The sequence below is a fragment of the Ovis aries genome, chromosome 22 (genome assembly GCF_016772045.2).
Source record: "Ovis aries strain OAR_USU_Benz2616 breed Rambouillet chromosome 22, ARS-UI_Ramb_v3.0, whole genome shotgun sequence".
Taxonomy (NCBI): Eukaryota; Metazoa; Chordata; class Mammalia; order Artiodactyla; family Bovidae; genus Ovis; species Ovis aries.
Window position 1 is genome coordinate 20,800,419 of NC_056075.1, and position 21,661 is coordinate 20,822,079.

The 21,661-nt window shown below is 41.0% G+C and overlaps 1 protein-coding gene and 1 non-coding gene across 2 annotated transcripts in view; both read right to left on the bottom strand.

The window, feature by feature from the left end:
* LOC101120535 (cytochrome P450 2C23-like) overlaps positions 1-21,661 on the bottom strand; it is a 29,572-nt gene that overhangs the window by 2,549 nt on the left and 5,362 nt on the right. Inside the window, 7 exon segments of the mRNA XM_004020107.6 lie at positions 113-170; positions 172-255; positions 2,473-2,660; positions 4,518-4,659; positions 7,503-7,679; positions 8,173-8,333; positions 9,160-9,309. Coding sequence (XP_004020156.2) covers positions 113-170; positions 172-255; positions 2,473-2,660; positions 4,518-4,659; positions 7,503-7,679; positions 8,173-8,333; positions 9,160-9,309 — 960 coding nt within the window.
* Positions 6,060-6,166, bottom strand: LOC114110377 (U6 spliceosomal RNA). Its single transcript, XR_003586652.1, has one exon. It is a non-coding gene; the product is annotated as a U6 spliceosomal RNA (small nuclear RNA).

The following is a 21,661-nucleotide window of genomic DNA, read 5'->3' on the forward strand; positions in this document are numbered from 1 at the left end:
TGATTTGATTAACTTTGTGATCATTAGTGGATTACTTACGTACATTCAGTAAAGCTAAAAGTTGTTCAAAAGGTTCCTGTGTATGGTTTGGATGGTGTGTATCTATATTTACCGATGGAAAAAGCCACAAAGTATTTTGTTTTCCTGAAGTTGCCATTTTTATCCAAAAAAATGGCCTGGGTCAAACTTCTCTGGATTAGGAAACTCCTTGCAGTTGTACAAAATGGAAGACAGTAACGGCAATACTGTAGTACCCTGGAACCAAGAAAGAGAGAGTAGAATGGCATGTTATCATACTTATCTTTGGTTCATAAAAAGCCTAACACTTTTAATTATAGTGGATTAAACAGGACTGAGCACTCTTAAAGCTTGTGTGAGAGCTTTCTCACTGTCTTTTGTGAGAGTTTTTTCACACCCACTATCATACAATACCTTTTATTGAATAATAAGATGGTTCTCTGGGAGAAGAGCAACTGTTACAGTCAATGTGCAATAAACAATTGTTCAAAACCTAAGATTGGCAGCTCATATTGTTCAGACATGTACTTTACTGGAACCGCCACCTCAAATGGGAAGAATTCACTTTTCGCAATTTTTTTCTTTCTGAATTCAGGTGTGAATGTAAGAAAATAAGATATAGTACCTTGTAATCTACAAAATCTATTGGCTCAAAGCCCACCTCCTCACTTCTAAAATGGCGTGCATATGTGTATGTTTGTCGCTTAGTCATGTCCAGCTCTTTGTGACCCCGTGAACTGAACTGTAGCCAGCCTGGTTCCTCTGTCCATTGAATTTTTCAGGCAAGAATACTGGAGGGGGTGGCCATTCCTTTCTCCAGAGGACCTTCCCAACCAAGGGATCAAACCTGGGTCTCCTGCATTGCAGGCAGATTCTTTACTGTCTGAGCCACCATACGCTTTCCTCTTTGCCCCATTAGAACTTGGGAGGTTTAAATGACAAAATGATAATGACCATTGATACAGGATGCTTCACATTTACCTGACACTGTGTTTAATTGTTTATAAATGTCATTTAATTCTCACTTCAACCATATTCACTAGGATCTTGTTTTTTTGGCTCATTGAATGAATGCAGAAATTGAGATTCAGAGAGAAGAAACAATTTACTTGTGGTTATTAGCAAGTGGCATGATTAGAATTTGACCCAACTTCTATCTGATCATAAAGCACTCCTATTTAAGTGAAAGCCTCCTCTTTCCATTTTTACTTCATTTTTTTATTTCCTGAAACATTATTTCACAATTTTTGGAGTAGGTAATACATGTACATGGTATTTTTAAAAAAGTCAAATTGAAAATAAGTTTCTTTTTCCTATACTCAAGTTCCTTGCTTTCCTTCTTAATGTAATCACTGCTATCAGAAATTTATTCCTATTTTATTATAGGTGGGGCTTCCCTGGTGGTTCAGATAATAAAGAATCTGCCTGCAGTACAGGAAACCCAGGTTCAATCCCTGGGCCTGGAAGATCCCCTGGTAAAGGAAATGGCAACCCACTCCAGTATTCTGGCCTAGAAAATTCTGTGGACAGAGGAGCCTGTTGGAGTCACAAAGAGTCGGACATGACTGAGCAACTAACAGAGCAGAAACTCTTTAATATTATCAAAAGCACTTTCTGTATAAATGAGATTACCATGTGGTTTTTCTTTAAATTCTACTTCTATGTTGAATTTTATTAAACCAAATTTTCTGGTGTTAGACCTTCCTGTGTTCCTGATTACCTTCACTTGCTGGTGGTATAGCATTTTTAATGTGATACTAGACTTATGTGTTAATAGACTTTTGCACTGGGATTTGGCAGTAAGGTTGGGGGCTGTTTCAGTTTTGCAGTAGTCTGGTCAGGTTTGACACCTTTTCTTCTTCTTCTACACTCTCAAATGTAAAACCCAAACGCTTAATCACTACAGAAGGCTGACTACATCCCCAATGTGCATATGAATGTTTTGATCATTGTTAACTATTATGGGTAGCAATGTCCCAAATGTCCTGATATATGAGATCTTGGGAGGAGAGAATTTGGGTTAAGGAAAGTTGACACTTGATTACTTTAGAGCTGCAGATACACTGTCCATCTCTGCCCCCTTTTTAAAATCTATCATGGAAAATCAGATTTCTGTTCCCTCAAGATTCATACTAACGCCAATCACTTCTCCCTTAATATATCCTATCATACCTGAGAGTGTGAGGAGCCTCGGAAGCCCTGGATTAGCTTCCCCATTCCAGGAAGGCAGAGGCGGAACCACAGAGGTGAACAATGGCCTGAGAGCACACTGCATAGCAGTGACGGATTTTAAACCCAGGCCATGTAACTCAGGCCTCGTGTTCTTCCCATGTCTCTCAACTGCCTCTCTTCCTGAAACAGCTACGATGCCTCTAACAGGCCCCATCTACCATGGGGTGGAGTGGTACCATGTTGCACCTTCTATCTCAGCCAGCTTTCCCAGCCACCTCTAACCTTGGGGATGACATATTGTCTGACTTTCGTGTCCCGGACCACAGTATGGGGTAAGTTAGAAGGAATGAGGGTGATGTATCTCTGTATCTCATGCAACACAGCCTCTGTATAGGGCAGCTTCATCTTGTCCTTCATGCAGGGACTTCGGGTGTGTCCAATCACATGGTCAATTTCTTCATGAACTTTGGCTGCAGAGACATGAATCATGAATCCTACTTAAGAGATGTGTTCCCTGGATACTTGGAAATGCTTACAATATGTAAAGAAAGTGGCCTGGAAAAGGCTCCCAAGGTCAAAGACATGTTGCTAAACAACCCACAGCTCTGTTCTTCATAGAATTTCTATTTTTTTCTTTTTTTTTAAATTTTAGTATAAAATCTTTATTCTCAGAATATTCTTTTTTAATTAATTAATTTATTTTAATTGGAGGCTAATTACTTTACAATATTGTAGTGGTTTTTGCCATACATTGACATGAATCAGCCATGGGGGTACATGTGTTCCCCATCCCGCACCCCCCTCCCACCTCCCTCCCAATCCCATCCCTCAGGGTCATCCCAGTGCACCAGCCCTGAGTACCCTGTTTCATGCATCAAACCTGGACTGGTGATCTGTTTCACATATGGTAATATATATATTTCAATGCTATTCTCTCAAATCATCCAACCCTCACCTTCTCCCTCAGAGTCCAAAAGACTGTTTTGTACATCTGTGTCTCTTTTTCTATCTCACATATAGGGTCATCCTATCATCTTTCTAAATTCCATATATATGCATTAATATACTGTATTGGTGTTTTTCTTTCTGACTTACTTCACTCTGTATAATAGACTCCAGTTTCATCCACCTCATTAGAACTGATTCAAATGCATTCTTTTTAATAGCTGAGTAATATTCCATTGTGTATGTGTACCACAGCTTTCTTATCTATTCGTCTGCTGATAGACATCTAGGTTGCTTCCATGTCCTGGCTATTGAAAACAGTGCTGTGATGAACATTGGGGTACGCGTGTCTCTTTCAATTCTGGTTTCCTCAGTGTGTATGCCCAGCATTGGGTTGCTGGGTCATAAGGCAGTTCTATTTCCAGTTTTTTAAGGAATCTCCACACTGTTCTCCATAGTGGCTGTACAAGTTTGCATTCCTACCAACAGTGTAAGAGGTTTCCCTTTTCTCTGCATCCTCTCAGCATTTATTGTTTGTAGACTTTCTGATAGAAGCCATAGAACTTCTATTTTTTATATTGCTGCAAAGACCAGAGATTTCGCTTCAGGAAACATAAAAGCTGCATTAAGTATGCAGCCTCCTGCCTGAACTAGTTTGTCCTCCTGTACAGGTGAGGAGATGACCTCTGTGCAGGGATTAAGGTTTATCCCAGATTCCTAGTAAAGCAGCTGCAGAGGGGAAATGTTCAATCCTAACTCTAGTGGGAGCATCTCCTCTATCAGTATCATCCAGCCTCCTAACATTTTGTGGGAACAGCAAACACCATTTTGTTGAACAAAATAAACACTGGGTTTCTAAGACCTGTGCTCTGAGAACATGATTGAGAAAATCAAGCTAGTATAATTTCATTTTTGAATTTTAAATTATATTGGAGCTAAAAATCCCCTTTGGGGAGAAGGATCCATTTTCAAGATGGAAAAACAAAGGCCTGTGAAGTGAAATAACTTGTTTGAGGTCACACAGTCAGGTATTGGTGGCTGAGAATGAGAACGCAAAATGGGAACCCAGGCATCCCTCATCTAACCCAGTCATTGGGCTGACTCTTCAACATTATATCATATATAGAAGAGCTGGGATTCAGAAGCTCCTCTGCTTTTAAACGTAAAAAGTCTTTGATTTGTAATTGTCTCTCTTCCTTATCAGCATCATTTGATATAATTTTGATCTGTAAAACCAAACCACATGGGTGGCCCTAGGCATGATGCTCGCCAAGGCTGTCCAGAGAAAGATAAGTTGTCACAGACAGTAGTCCCTTCCCACCTTCATGAGTGCCAGGAGCTCCTATTTTATCCTAAATAAATACTCAGGATATTTGCTGTACCTTGAACCTCAGGGTATTTCATTAGGAGCAGGAACCCGTAACTCAGGGTGGCAGTGGTTATCTCTACTCCTGCTGAAAACAGATTTGATCCACAGGTTGCTAAGTTTTCCAAGTGAAATTCAGACTCTGGGTTCTGTTTCTCCTGTAGATGGCAGAGTTAAAAAGATGACAGAGTTAAATAAAGTAAAATTTAAAAAAAAAAAAAAAAGGCGGCAACGGTTTATCAGAGCTCCATGACCACACCCCATCACTAGTAATAGGTTTTATTTTCTGCATGGTAGGGTAGTAGATTTTTAAAAATCAGTCATGGAATTGAGACTTCTGGTTCAAATCCCAGGTTAGTCAATGATCAAATATATGCCCTTGACAAGTTACCTTACCTCTTTACTCAACTTCATCATTTGTGAAACTGGGATATAGAACAGAATATACCTCATAGGGTTATTGTAAAGATGAAAAGAGATACTGAGTGGAAGGCCTTGGAACAATTCTTCTTATATACAAACACTCAGTTAACGAATCTTCTTTTATTATATTTAATGAAAAAGACTAGATGATAAATTCAATGTGAACACAGTGTAGAGAAATCACTGGTTTGGAACTGGTCTGTTTCCTTCAGACTGGTGATACAAAGCATGGGAAACTGATACTACCCTAGCCCTTTAGAGTATTGTAGTGAAGAATATAGAGTCAATTAAGTATTTTGTTAAACTATGATGAGTGCTATGAAAGGAAATTTCAGGGTAGTATTCCTTTTACCAACCACCATGGACTGATAGAGAGTTGGTATGAAGGAAAATTTTTAAATGACTGAATTAAAAACCTAGCTATTTTTGTTTTCTCTTTCCCAGACAAACATCTAGTCCTCTGAGGGCCAACAACAAACTTTTCCATGAGAATGAAGAGGATATTTCAATGCACATTGTTGATAAGTGGAGTGAGCTTGAATGTCTCTACTAACTCCAGGGAAATTTCTGAGAAGGAAAGAGAGCATCGTCATGCCTTCCTTCAGCATGTTTTCTAAGGAAGTCAAGCTTTCTAAATCAGCCCTCCCAGAGATTAAGAAGACTAAACAGGTTATTAGTAATTAACCGTTTGCTATAACTTGCGCACTTATGATACAGTGTTTTTCTTTCGCTTATTTATGTATATTTGGGGAATTTTGGCATGAAAGTCAAAGTATTAGTTGCTCAGTTGTGTCCAGCTCTTTGCAATCCTATGGACTGTAGCCTGCCATGTTCCTCTGTCCATGAAATTCTTCAGGCAAGAATACTGGAGTGAGCAGCTGTTCCCTCCTCTAGGGGATCTTCCCAGCCCAGAGATCAAACCTGGGTTTGCCTGCTTTGCAGGCAGATTCTTTACCATCTGAAATAACGCTTTACTGGGGAAGCCAAACTTTGGCATAAACAAGGTTAATTTTACAGGGCTCAAAGAATTATTTTCAGATTTTAAGTTGTTACATATGTATATATATTGAAATATCCTTTTTTACAGAAATACAAAAATTGAAATTATATTGGTTAAAAGTTTTGTGCACACAACAAAAATATGGAACACTTCACAGATTTGTGTGTCATCCTTGCACAGGGGCCATGCTAATCTTCTCTGTATCATTCCAATTTCAGTGCATGTGCTGCCAAAATGAGCACTGGATATCCTTTTGCAGTCTATTGTTTGTCACAGTTTTGACTGTTTTCCTGCTGATGTTCTCATGGACACTGATGCTGGTACCTTAGCCAGCGATGTTCTAAGAGCTGGTGGCTGTGTGATACTTGCTATTCAATATGTTTAAGACCACCGATGGTTAATTATAATGTGTTTTTTTAGAATCTTTTATCCATCGTTAGTTTTAAATAATGAAAACACAATCCAGTTTTTCTAATGTATGACATACTCCCTGGGAAACATTGTGGCAAACAATGGGAGACTATGGGTGTGTAAAGAAGATATGTGTGTCTTTTAGCCACATTAAGATAAATATATGCTCAGAAACATGCATATATATACATATATGTAGCTCATCATAAATATATACTGCGAAGATTTCATTAAATGCTAGTGTCCAAGTACAGGAAATAAATAGAAATAAAAGGAAATAATATGTATAATATATATATTTTTAGAAAACTTATGAGTTTTTGCCCAACTAAAAAACTTATGACATTTTGATTCCACTTGTTTGACTTAGTATGAATAAAATACTAGATTTCTAATTTAGAAAAATAGATATGCAACAAGCCACAAAGGTTTATGTATAGCACAGGGAACTATAGTCAATATCTTGAAATAACCTATAATGGGAAATAACTTCAAAAATAATATATGTGTATATGTATAACTGAATCACACACACAAAAAAAGAATTCTACTTTTTGAAATTTAGTAAAGTTTATCTTATTGCCAATTTTTCTAAATGTCCTATGGACATCTAATAACAACACATGAAATACGAAATTTTAAGTACATTTGTATAGGATATGATTAATATAAATTAATTAAATACAAATTTATTACATTTATATTATTAAAGACATCATTCAAGATGCTTCTATTCTGATTTTTTCTGCACTTGATAAAATATTCTCAGAGAAATGTTAATATTTCTCACTATGATTGTATATTTTTTCTTTTCCCTTATGTTTCTTCTGATTTTTGCTTGATGCACTTTTGTTTCTTTGTTGTTGTCTAAAGGTTTATGATGTCTATCTTCTTTTTGAATTGTACCTTTTATTGTTAAAATACATATCTTTGTTTCATTTAAAATAAATAAATTTTTAAAAGAAAAAAAGAAATACAAAGGAAAAAGAGGGCTTTTCCTCTTTTAAAATTTCTGTACTATGAAAAATTTCTACTATTGTTACTAGCATACCTCACTGCCACAAGATATCAAAATATCAAGAATTACCTACATGGTGTGATTATGCTTTCCTGCATTCCCATGGACTGATAAAATATAGTATCAGGGAAAGATGTCATGTACAATACCTGCTCCATCCTGCTGAGGAAACAGTCAATGTAGTCTCGAGGGTTATTATGATTCAGGGACTTTTGATGCTCCTTCACTTTTTCCAGAACAAAGTAGTGAACACCCTCAAGCCTTTTTGATAATGCTCTGTGCTCTCCAGGGAGAGGCTTTATGAGTTTTGGCCATAGATTGTAAATCTAAAATGAGAACAAAAAACACACAAGCAATTCAGTTTGTGAAGAGACACCAGGGTTTCTGAGTGGAGCACCGAACTCTCTGCAGGGTCTGGCCAAGGAGCTTCCAAGCTAAAGAGAAGGCAGGATGACCATCACATACATGAGAGTCGCCCCTTCTCATCTCCTGCTCAACCATCCTCAGCCAACCTCAGAGTGAGAGAAGGGGAGAATGTGCACAGGAGCCTTAAAAGAAATGCAGGGAACTGGGAACATGGCGTCTTCTTTTGAGGGAATCACCTCAGAAGCGAGCAGAAGGCAGCCTTCATAGGTGCTGGTCTAAGTGACACTGTACTAATCCACTTGACATAAGACACACATGGAAGGTCGGGGACAGTGCTTGCCTTGGCGCATGCTCATGGGACAAGGTGGGCAGCTTGCAGCTCTTTATCCTGCTTGTGGGCTCCCAGTATGCCCAAAAGGTCAAGTGCCAGGGTAAATGGAGACCTGGCCTTACCTGGTTCCAGAGAGAGCTTACGCGATTAAAATTTTTATTTAACAAATCCAGCAGGGAGTGAAGGGTCTTATTGTTGTAGTGGAAACGTTCATTGAAGAGGATGGAGCAGATCACGTTGCAGGTAGCACAGGACAGGGTGAGAGCAGGGTTAAAGGGCTGAGCTGGTGTGAAGAAAAAACAACTCTAACATTTAGAATCTTCATCAGCCTGCATTAGGGTTTCAAGAAGATGGCCTCCCTCCTCCTCAGATGATACTTATATTTTATTTTCTCTAAACTTCTTCAAATTAGGATGTAAGCATCTTCTACTAATATTAATACTATATGCTCTATAGTATTATACTATGCTACTACTCTCTCTCTCTCTCAGAAGTCACTCAGTTGTGTCCGACTCTTTGTAACCCCATGGACTGTAGCCCACCAGGCTCCTCCCTCCGCGGAATTCTCCAGGACAGAATACTGGAGTGGGTTGCCATTTCCTTCTCCAGGGGATCTTCCCGACCCAGGGATCAAACCTGGGTCTCCCACATTGCAGGCAGACGCTTTAACATCGGAGCCACCAGGGTTTATATTATTCAGTGAATATGGTAATAGTCATAAGAGAAGTAAGTAATATTATAGAATATTTACCACACGCTGGATACTGTGTAAATGTTTTGCAAACTGTATTATCCAACCCTCAATCTGAGGTTTGATTTTTAGCCGCATTTTTCAGATGAGGAAACTGCACCTTAGAGAAATTAAATAACTTGCCCAAATTTACACATCCAGTAAGTGCTGAAGTTGGGAGATGAATCCAAGCAAAGGGATTGAAGGATCCTAAGTAACCGCTTTGAGTCATTTTCCTCCTGCCCCGCTTTTCCTTGCCAACGCCCTGGTTAAAAGAGCAGATTGTGGACTGCTGAGCATCTCCTGAAGGAGGAGCTTTGGTGGGAAGGGCTGTGTGCGCAGTAGCCCCTTGGCCCAAAAGATGGTCCATGGAACACACCCTCTGATTTCCTGAGCTCCTCCACCAGAAACTGGGCCTCCTCCTGGATCCTCTCCTCGAGGCTCCTCTTCCCCATCCCAAAGTCCCTTAGGGTCATAAGGGAGAAGCACCGTATTTGCTTCCATGTGTCCCCATTGCTGAAAAAGAGTCCTAGGAGAAGAAGCAAAGAACAGAAAAGTGGTTTTGCATCATAGAATCAGATGTCCCCAGAAGCTGATCTCCTGTGTCCACCCTGCGCTGTGCCCACTGCCCCTTATCAGGAATTTAGCAACTGGCCTTTGAAGAGCACAACGTATTCTTTGGTTTGGGTAAAATATTTGTCACAAAGCAAATAAAACCCAAGTTCTGGTCAACAGAGGACAGAGGTGACGGAGACAGGATCATTGGCACTTAGAGAACATTCCCAACTGTGGGAAGGGCCATCTGTCTGGTTTTGTTAAAGATGGTAAAGACTGGCATGTGTTCTCGCAAACCCCTCTCCTGAGTGTCTGTTTTTGCACTTAATATCCCTCTGACTTGTGGTTTAGTTCTATCCATGACTTCCTCTACGATTTGCGACCCCACGAACTGTAACCCACCAGGCTTCTCTGTCCATGGAATTCTCCAGGCAAGAATACTGGAGTGGGTAGCTGTTCCCTTCTCCAGGGGATCTTCCCAACCTAGGGATCGAATCCAGGTCTCCAGCATTACAGGCAGATTCTTTACCAGCTGAACTACTAGAGTGGGTAGCCATTCCCTTCTCAAGGGGATCTTCCCAACTTGGGGTAACAAACCTAGGTCTCCTGCATTGCAGGCGGATTCTCTAAGGTCCGAGCCACTGAGGAAGCCCCTGTTAGAGGACAAGCAACTGCAAAGCAGAGCAATAGGGAATATGCATTTCTCTTCACCTCCAAATTTACTACAGCTGTTAGCTAATCTGAACTAGAAGGAACTCAGGAACAAAGGAACTCAATATGTTCACACCCAGTGCTTTTTCATTTCTTCCTCTGTATATGTCCTGAATTTCCTATCTCTCAATGTACTACCAGTTTCCTAGTACCCCAAACCCAAACCTCAGGGCATTTTCACATCCTTCTTGCCCTATCCAGCTGCATTTGGTAAATCCTGTCGATGCCACCTTCAAAATGTCTTTTTCATCTGTCCCTTCTTGTCAATTCAAACTACACTACCACACTTCAGCTTCTAAGGTTATGATCATCTTCAAACCAGTTTCCTAGGTTTAGAGTTTCTAGGTTCCTCAAAATCAAACAGAAGGACAATTTTTCTGGTGCTAAAAAGCATTCAGTGGATTTCCCTATACCCACCTCTCACCATAAAGAAGGCTGAGTGCCAGAGAATTGATGCTTTCGAACTGTGGTGTTCGAAACACTGTTGTGGTGTTGGAAAAGACTCATGAGAGTCCCTTGGACAGCAAGGAAATCAAACCAGTCAATCTTAAAGGAAATCAGTCCTGAATATTCATTGGGAAGACTGATGCTGAAGCTGAATCTCTGCAAAGAGCTGATTCATTTGGAAAGACCCTAGTGCTGGGAAAGACTGAGGGCAAAAGGAGAAGGGGATGACAGAGGATGAGATGGTTGGATGGCATCACTGACTCAATGGGCATGAGAGTGAGCAAACTCAGGGAGATAACGAAGGTCAGGGAAGCCTGGTGTGCTACAGTCCATAGGGTCGCAGAGTTGAACATGACTTAGTGACTGAACAACAACAAAAACAACCTCCTACCTCCCCACCCAGTCTCATTATGATACTTTTAAACTCCTCAAAACTTTCCATCATTCTCCCCCTTGGCTCTAACTGTGAACCAAAAAAAAAAAAAAATTAAAATAGATCTTAGTGTATTAAGACTATGGATTATGGTTATTGGTTCTGGGCTCTAGAGTTAGGCAAACTGAATTCAAGTCTGCTCCAAAAGTTTCTAATTTGAATGAGCAATTAACTTCTGTTGCCTCAACTTTTCATCTGTTGAATGGAAATAAAAAATATCCTCCTCATGGGGCCATCGTGGTAACTGAATATGGTAATACATGTGAAACCCCTAGCATGGTATCTGGCACACAAGAAGTATTTAATAAGTATTAGCTATTATATAATTATAGTTATTACAATAATAATTCAAGTCAATAGTAATCCAATTATTATAATGTCTAACATTTATAATAATTATTGATAGTAACATTATTATTGAACTTTAGGAATATTTTCATCTCAGGCATTTTACATCATCTTTAAATCAAAAGGCAATCATAAATGTGGCAAAATTATTTGTTTAATCCTTAATTAGACTTTCAAATATTGCCATATCTTTTGTGCTTCATTTATTCTTCCTTTTATTTAATAAATTTTCATTGCTCTCCTGTGCCAACAAAGGCATTTTGCTCACCATCCCACTCTACAAGGGTTAGATCATTAGCTACTGCAGTCACTGAAAGGCATTCAGGGTGGAGATCAGGGATGAGGTACCCTGTGCTCTGGGGAAACAGACAGAATGGGCCTTCATATAGTTAGATATTTTCAGGAGAAAATTTTATGAACTCAATTTCATTCATTTTCTCATCCTTAGAAAAGCACTAAAATCACTTCAGGAGACATCTGATCCTTGTGACTAGGAGCAGCCTTGTACCGAGATGGGTGTTGATTGCAAGTACCCCCTTCACCGAATCCTTTTATATACTGACCTCTGCGTCTAGCTCTTCAGAGTTCTTCAGAGCTATCTGAGGGGCTGTCTCCTGAGCTCTAGGCCTCAGTAAGTCCCCAAATAAAAGTGAACTCACAGCTCTCACGTTGTGCACTTTTTGTTTAGTTGACACCTGCTATGCATATAGCAGATCCTAAAAATATTACTACTGTGAATATTCATGTTTATATTTTCCCACATCTTGTATTATCTCTCAAGATAGTTTCTACAAACAAATTCCTCCATCATTGTGAATGTCTCTCTGGAGAAGTTTGGTTGTTAAGGGGCAATAAACCTGGGACAGTAACTAAAGGGGCTTGTGAGGTGAGTGCTATGGAATATTCACATGCTCCTGGGAATGGTCCAGTGGAGAGTGAGTTTATCAGTCACAATCCAACCAAGAAAAGAGAAGCCTCTCTAAGTGTTTAAAACAAAGGAAATTTAATCCAGGGAATTTGTTTTAGGGTGATGGAAACACTGAGAGGTTAAACCAGGGACAGCCAGACAACTGATAATTATCAACAGAAGAAAACTGCTGCCATCTTCGCATGGAAGGGACAAAGGAGCTCAATGGCTGGGGTTACCTGGCCAGAACTGGAACCAGAGTGGTCCTGTTCTGAAGGAGCTGGAGTTATGGGGGACATGCAGCTCTTGTAAGAGATGCTATCTGAGGCACAGACAGGGGGACCTCCGGCTCTCCTTCCATTCCCCAACCTCTTGCCAGTTCCTCTCTTTGGTTGATCTCAGCCAGAGCCAGCTGTGGGAATTTCAGCCTGCAGTATTTGTAGCCCTGGGAACCAGAGCAAATAAGGGAAAAAGGCAAGTGGCTTTTAAGACAAGAAGAGGGCGATGGATAATCTGGGATGGAGAAAGCATTACCAAAGAAGTAAGATCCTTGGGAAGGTGAGATGCTGTAGGATCTAGGGCACATGTGGACACTTTGTCTACTGTAACACAGGGAAAAAAGCAGAATGTGGGTGCAGAGGCAGATAGACCTACAGATAAAATGTTAAGAAACAGAAAATTCCTTTCTGATGCTTCTGTTGTTACAATGAGTTATGATACAATGGTTCTAAGAGAGGAAATGCATAGTGGGGGTGTGAATATGAGGAATAAAGAGTCTCACAGAGTAGAAAAAGGAGCCAGACAGAGAAACATGTAGTAAGTGGCTAATTGAGGTTTAAAGGTATTAATTTAAAGGGAAGTCAGTGTAATTATGGAGAGAATTTCTCTAGCTGTGTTTATCTTCTGAGTACAAACACAGAGAACATGGTTGAATTCTTTCAGGGCTGGAGTAGATGCCACGTAAAGGTGATGGCGGGAGAGTGCTAAAATATTTTCTAGGGACTGATTACAGTAAATGAGCTATGTGAAAGCTGCTTTGATTCACTGATGCTGTCAGTTAAAAGTTTAAGGTCAAGGCTCTTGATAATATCTATTTCAGAGGGAAATCCGACATCTTGTTGTTGTTGTGTAATCATTAAGTTGTGTCCAACTCAGTGAAATGGCAACCCACTCCAGTATTCTTGCCTGGGAAATGCCATTTCCTTCTCCAGGGGATCTTTCTGATCCAGTGACTGAACCTATATCCCTATTTCCAAATTCAAAAGCTTTTGGGGAGTCGAGATCTGAGATTATACACATGAAGCTCACACACAGAAGTCAGTCTCTTTTTTTCTATGAAGGGAGTTCAGTTTTGGTCCAGGGTTGTCTGTGACTCAAGGCTGAATATTGTCACCCTGCTTATTTAACTTATATGCAGAGTACATCATGAGAAACGCTGGACTGGAAGAAACACAAGCTGGAATCAAGATTGCTGGGAGAAATATCAATAACCTCAGATATGCAGATGATGCCACCCTTATGGCAGAAAGTGAAGAGGAACTAAAAAGCCTCTTGATGAAAATGAAAGAGGAGAGCGAAAAAGTTGGTTTAAAGCTCAACATTCAGAAAACGAAGATCATGGCATCCGGTCCCATCACTTCATGGGAAATAGATGGGGAAACAGGGGAAACAGTGTCAGACTTTATTTTTGGGGGCTCCAAAATCACTGCAGATGGTGATTGCAGCCATGAAATTAAAAGACGCTTCCTCCTTGGAAGAAAAGTTATGACCAACCTAGATAGCATATTCAAAAGCAGAGATTACTTTGCCGACTAAGGTCCATCTAGTCAAGGATATGGTTTTTCCTGTGGTCATGAATGGATGTGAGAGTTGGACTGTGAAGAAGGCTGAGTGCCGAAGAATTGATGCTTTTGAATTGTGGTGTTGGAGAAGACTCTTGAGAGTCCCTTGGACTGCAAGGAGATCCAACCAGTCCATTCTGAAGGAGATCAGTCCTGGGATTTCTTTGGAAGGAATAATGCTAAAGCTGAAGCTCCAGTACTTTGGCCACCACATGCGAAGAGTTGATTCATTGGAAAAGACTTATGCTGGGAGGGATTGGGGGCAGGAGGAGAAGGGGACGACTGAGGATGAGATGGCTGGATGGCATCACTGACTCGATGGACATGAGTCTGAGTGAACTCCGGGAGTTGGTGATGGACAGGGAGGCCTGGCGTGCTGCGATTCATGGGGTCGCAAAGAGTTGGACACGACTGAGTGACTGAACTGAACTGAACTGAACTGTCTGTGACTCAGTGCTGAAGTCTCTCTAATTCTAGCCTCCACTGCAGAACACTTGGCTCCCACTTAAACTTCTGTTTGTCAGGTTTTCTTGTATCAGTGCTAAGGTGACACTTTCCTCTTCCACCTGTTTGTTGAGGGCAGATTGCTTTTCCAGAGTGAACCACAACCATATCTCTCACCCTTCATTTCTCTTCTGTAGTGTGCCTACCACCACTTCCCCATCAAGAAAGGAAACCTAATTCCTGTCCATTTGGATTAGGGTTGACTTTTGGGAATTACTTGCAATGAATAAAATGGTTCTGTGTTCTGAGATTTGGTCTGAAGAAGCTTCACAGCTTGGAATGCTCACATAATTCCTCAGGATGCCCCCTCCTGGACTCCAGGTACCAGCAAGAAGCCCAAGCTACGTGGGCAGGCCACTGGCAGATGCTCTGTTGACAGGCCCAGCTGAGCTCAACCTTTGGGTCATCCTTGCCCAAAAGCCAGACTTGTAAGTGAAGAAGCCTCCAGGTGATTTCAGCCCTCAGCTATTTGAATGGAATCACCTTTAGCAGCTTTATTTGGGAAAAACAGAAGGATATCTGCTAAGGCCCAAGGCCTTGTGGATCAGAGAAGAGCCACTTCCACTATGCCTAATTCAAATTCCTGATCACAGAGTCCCTGAGCATTAAAAAGGCTGGGGGGTGGAGGGTACTGTTTTACATCTGAGTCTGGGGTGGTTTGTTACACAAGGGATAACTGGAATACTTTCCTATTTTTCTCACTTTGTTCAGAATGTATACCTATAATGTAAATATATTTTAAAACATATACTTCTTTATCACACCTGCATTCCTGCTAGTGGGTGGTGTTCCAAGGAAGCAACACCCTCTCCACACTCACTGTTTTGGGGCAAGTATGTGCATGGGTGAATGATTACATAGCTGTTTACTTCTATTTATGTAAACTAGGTTCCTCTATAGGTGTCTACAGTTTATATGTCCATAGATATAGTAGATTACTTTCCAAAAATGTTCTAGCATCTGCACTCCTCCAGGGAAAGAATGCAGAGAAGGCAATGGCAACCCACTCCAGTACTCTTGCCTGGAAAATCCCATGAGCAGAGAAGGCTGGTAGGCTGCAGTCCACGAGGTCGCTAAGAGTCAGACACGACTGAGCGACTTCACTTTCACTTTTCACTTTCATGCATTGAAGAAGGAAATGGCAACCCACTCCAGTGTTCTTGCCTGGAAAATCCCAGGGACGGGGGAGCCTGGTGGGCTGCCGTCTATGGGATCACACAGGGTCGGACACAACTGAAGTGACTTAGCAGCAGCAGCAGCAGCAGCAGCAGCAGGGAAAGAATGAATGGCTATTTAGCCATACCTTTAACAGTACTAAGTTATTTTAAATTTTGTATTTTAGTGAGTGAACAATGGCATCTAAAACTGGTGTATAGATTCAATGAGTAAGGTAAAGTAAGGACTTGAGCTGTTGCAATCCATCAATGAGATAAACGTTTAAAGATTAAGATACTGGGTAAAATAGTGAGTTGATGGTTCAGTTCAGTTCAGTCGCTCAGTCGTGTCCGACTCTTTGCGACCCCATGAATCGCAGCACACCAGGCCTCCCTGTCCATCACCAACTCCTGGAGTTCGCTCAGATTCACATCCATTGAGTCAATTATGCCATCCAGCCATCTCATCCTCTGTGAGGGTGAGTCATCCTCTGTCTCTTTTCCAATGAGTCAGCTCTTCACATGAGGTGGCCAAAGTACTGGAGTTTCAGCTTTAGCATCATTCCTTCTGAAAGTTGATGGTTAACAGGAAATATTTTAACAACTTGATTAGTTAGACACAAAATCTGCAGTGCTGTACTACAGAGTTCAAAGATCACTAGGCCAGAAAGCTATCTATCATTTTAGTAGATATTTCATTTACAAAGCTGTTATGGGTTGAATTGTTTCCCCTCAAAATACTGTTGATGTCCTGGTCCTGGTATCTATTAATTACAGCCTTATTTCTAAATAAGGTCATTACAGCCAATATAATGACCTTATTTGGAAATAGGATCTTTGCAGAGGTAATCAAGTTAAAACAAGATTAGTGAAAGTGAAAGTCACTCAGTCTATGTGTCCGACTCTTTGCGACCCCATGGACTATACAATCCATGGAATTCTCCAGGCCAGCATACTGGAGTGGGTAGCCTTTCCCTTCTCCAGGGGATCTTCCCAACACAGGGATCAAACCCAGGTCTCCTGCATTGCAGGCAGATTCTTTACCAGCTGAGCCACAAGAGAAGCCCAAGAATACTGGAGAGGGCAGCCTATTTGTTCTCCAGCAGATCTTCCCAAATCAGGAATTGAACTGGGGTCTCCTGCATTGCAGGCAGATTCTTTACCAACTGAGCTATGAGGGAAGCAAAATGAGATTAGGGTGGGTACAATCCAATATGACTGTTGAATTAGGTTCAGTTGCTCAGTTGTGTCTGACTGCAACCCATGGACTGCAGCACGTCAGGCTTCCCTGTCTATCACCAATTCCCAGAGCTTGCTCAAACTCACATCCATAGAGTGGGTGATGCCATCCAAACTTTTCATCCTCTGACATCCCCTTCTCCTCCTGCCTTCAATCTTTTCCAGCATCAGGGTCTTTTCAGATGAGTCAGTTCTTCGCATTAGGTGGCCAAAGTATTGGAGTTTCAACTTCAGCATCAGTCCTTCCAATGAATACCCAGGACTGATCTTCTTTAGGATGGACTGGTTGGATCTCCTTGCTGTCCAAGGCACTCTCAAGAGTCTTCTCCAACACCACAGTTCAAAAGCATCAATTCTACAGCACTCAGCTTTCTTTATGGTCCAACTCCCACATCAATACACAACTACTGGAAAACCATAGCTTTGACTAGACGGACATTTGTTGGCAAGGTAACGTCTCTGCTTTTTAACAGGCTGTCTAGGTTGGTCATAACTTTCCTTCCAAGGAGTAAGCGTCTTTTAATTTCATGGCTGCAGTCACCACCTGCAGTGATTTTGGAGCCCCCCAAAATAAAGTCTGTCACTGTTTCCATTGTTTCCCCATCTATGCCATGAAGTGATGGAACCAAATGCCATGATCTTAGTTTTCTGAATGTTGAGCTTTAAGCCAACTTTTTCACTCTCCTCTTTCACTTTCATCAAGAGGCTCTTCAGCTCCTCTTCACTTTCTGCCGTAAGGGTGATGTCATCTGCATATCTGAGGTTATTGGTATTTTTCCCGGCAGTCTTGATTCTAGTTTGTGCTTCATCCAGCCCAGCATTTCTCATTATGTACTCTGCATATAAGTTAAATAAGTAGGGTGACAATATACAGCCTTGACTTACTCCTTTCCCAATTTGGAACCAGTCTGTTGTTCCATGTCCAGTTCTAACTATTGCTTCTTGACCTTCATACAGATTTCTCAGGGGGCAGGTAAGGTGGTCTGGTATTCCCATCTCTTTAAGAATTTTCCACAGTTTGTTACGATACACACAACCAAAGGCTTTGGCATCGTCAATGAAGCAGAAGTAGATGTTTTTCTGGGACTCTCTTTTTTGCTTTTTTGATGATCCAGTGGATGTTGGCAATTTGATCTCTGGTTCCTCTGCCTTTTCTAAATCCATTTCGAACATCTGAATGTTCACAGTTCACTTACTGGTCATAGTAAACCAAGAGAAAGCACTGGTCATAGCAAACACCCTCTTCTAACAACACAAGAGAAGACTACACAAGGACATTACCAGATGGTCAATATCAAATCAGATTGATTATATTATTTGCAGCCAAAGATGGAGAAGCTCTATACAAACAGCAAAAACAAGACTGGGAGCTGACTGTAGCTCAGATCATGAACTCCTTATTGCCGAATTCAGACTTAAGTTGAAGACAGTAGGGAAAACCACTGGACCATTCAGGTATGACCTAAATTAAATCCCTTATCATTATACAGTGGAAGTGACAAATAGATTCAAGGGATTAGATCTGATAGAGTGCCTGAAGAACTATGGACAAAGGTTCATGACATTGTACAGGAGGCAGTGATCAAGACCATCCCCAAGGCAAAAAAAAAACAAAAAACAAAAAAACAAAAAAAAACACCTCAAAACACAAAAAGGCAAAATGGCTGTCTGAGGAGGCCTGACAAATAGCTGAGAAAAGAAAAGACACAAAAGGCAAAGGAGAAAAGGAAAGATATACCCATTTGAATTTAGAGTTCCAAAGAATAGCAGGGAGAATAAGAATGCCTTCCTCGGTGATCAATGCAAAGAAATAGAGGAAAGCAATAGGATGGGAAAGACTAGAGATTTCTTCACGAAAACTAGAGATACCAAGGGAACATTTCATGTAAAGATGGGTACAATAAAAGACAGAAATGGTATGGACCTAACAGAAGCAGAAGACAGTAAGAAGAGGTGGCAAGGATACACAGAAGAACTATACAAAAAGATCTTCATGACTCAGATAACCACAATGGTGTGATCACTCATCTAGAGCCAGACATCCTGGAATGTGAAGTCAAGTGGGCCTCAGGAAGCATCACTACAGACAAAGCTAGCGGAGGTGATGGAATTCCAGTTGAGCTATTTCAGATCCTAAAAGATGATGTTGTTACAGTGCTGCACTCAATATGCCAGCAAACTTGGAAACTCAGCAGTGGTCACAGGACTTGCAAAGGTCAGTTTTCATTCCAATCCCAAAGAAAGGCAATGCCAAAGAATGTTCAAACATGACTGTATGCTTCTAGAAAGGGGAAACTTGGACACAGAGACATGCAAACAACAGAGAATACCATGTGAACATGAATCAGAGATTAAGGTGATACCTCTATGAGTCAAGGAACAAAAAAGTTTACCATAAAAGCACTAGAAGCTAGGAGAGAAGCATGAAACCTTTTCTTCCTCACAGCTCTTGGAAGGAACCAACCTCACCAACGTCTTGATCTCAGATTTCTAGGCTCCAAAACTATAAAACAATAAAATTCTGCCATCCTACGGTTTGTACCCAATTTTTGGTACTTTATTATGACAGCCCCAGGAAACTAATGCAGAAGGAAAACTAAAATACCAGTGAATGGTTTTTCTCTTTGTTATTTTCCAGGATAGAAAGTTTTAGGAAAAGAAAAGCTGAATTAATGGCAACCCACTCCAGTATTCTTGCCTAGAGAATCCCATAGGCTAGGAGCCTGGCAAGCCACAGTCCATGGGTGCTGGGGTCCAGCCCCAGGGGATCCAGGGAATTCAAAGGGGAGACGGCGTCGGCGATCAGGAAAACAATAGCTTAATTAAGTATTAATTAAAGATATAAAGAGAGACTTAATAAGGATAGCTCAGTGGGAAAAATCAGTGGAGACAAGGGGCTGAAAAACTTGGTTTATGTGGAATACCAATAAAACCTCGAGACAAGAGGTTTGCACCACCTATGTAGGCCACAGGCATCTTTCTGTTCTCCCGAAGGAGAGGAGACACTAAGGCCTCCCCGGTCAGATCTTAGAAGGCCAGGCATAATTAGCAGTCTTGGTGGGCATCCACGCTCCAGATGGGAATTCAGCCAGAAAAATGGAGAACAAGAAAGAACAACACGGGGGAATCAGTCTTTCCAGGAACTGATCCGTTTTCTTTATTTTCCAGGTTTGCTTATATACTTTTTGTTATACATAGAGATAGAATACAAAGTCACACAGGGTCAGTAGACCTGACCTTTATCAAAATCAGGTGCTTCATATAAATGTATACAAAAGGTCTTAGGTGGCTTTACATCATCTTCTGGCCATGAGGCCTGCTTACATTTTATGGCCCTTTCTTTCTGATAATGGTCAGTCAACCAGAAAACCTATTTTCCAGGGGTGATTTTTCTTATACCAGGCACCAGATAAAGTTGCATTCCTATAGGGTGAAGGTGCAGTGGGTTACAATTAAGAAAGGAATTTAGTTAGCCTAAAGTTTAACATGATTAATATCAAAGGTTAATACCTATTTCTCCTATATGCTAGTTATATTCATTTATGTGTATAAGGGCACGGAATATGGAGACTCGGCAGCAAATATTGGCGCAACAAATGAAAATCCTTCACCACTAATACTATACTAATAATTTTCTAACTTCTCAAAAGAGTCTGTATTTAGAAAGTTTAAAGCATCTTGTGCCTCTCACAGTTGGGGAGCTGTGAACAATCACATGTGGCTGGACGAACCTGTCAGGCAAGCTACAGAACTTTCAGAGGAGTTTGTAAGTTGAAACACTCTTGTCACGCGCAGGAATTTATTAACTGGAGCTCTAAGTTAACTCCTTCTCAGAGAGAGGTGGTGGGGGACAGCCCCCCGTAAAGTCAGAGGTGTAGGTGAGAGCATGAAGCAGTAAAGTAGGCAGACTCTGGTTTTGGGGGTAGATGCTCGGGAACAGGGGGTCTCCTGAGGCTCGATCCCGCCTTTGCGTATGCCAAGCCTCCTTCCTCATGACCTTTGCCATGGGTGGAGTTCCTCACGCTGGCTCCCGGCACATGGGGTCACAAGAGTTGGACAAAAGTTAGTGACTAAACCAACCAACCACCAGTTCCCATTACAGGCAAGTGAGAAGCCTGTAACAATAATTTTATAGGAAGGTTGAAAAACCAATATTCTCAGAGTTGTGAAAATGGCAATCTTTTCCCCCCTCTTGAGCTCAGTCACACAATTGCACTCATCTCACATGCTAGGAAAGTAATGCTCAAAATTCTCCAAGCCAGGCTTCAGCAATACATGAACCATGAACTTCCAGATGTTCAAGCTGGTTTTAGAAAAGGCACAGGAACAGGGATCAAATTGCCAACATCAAATTGCCAGATCATCAAAAAAGCAAGAGAATTCCAAAAAAACATCTATTTCTGCTTTATTGACTATGCCAAAGCTTTTGACTGTGTATCGCAACAAACTGTGGAAAATTCTGAAAGAGATGGGAATACCAGACCACCTGACATGCCTCTTGAGAAATATGTATGCAGATCAGGAAGCAACAGTTAGAACTGAACATGGAACAACAGACTGGTTCCAAATAGGAAAAGGAGTATGTCAAGGCTGTATATTGTCACCCTGCTTATTTAACTTATATGCGGAAACTTATATACATCATGAGAAACACTGGGCTGGAAGAAACACAAGCTGAAATCAAGATTGCCAGGAGAAATATCAATAACCTCAGATATGCAGATGACGCCACCCTTATGGCA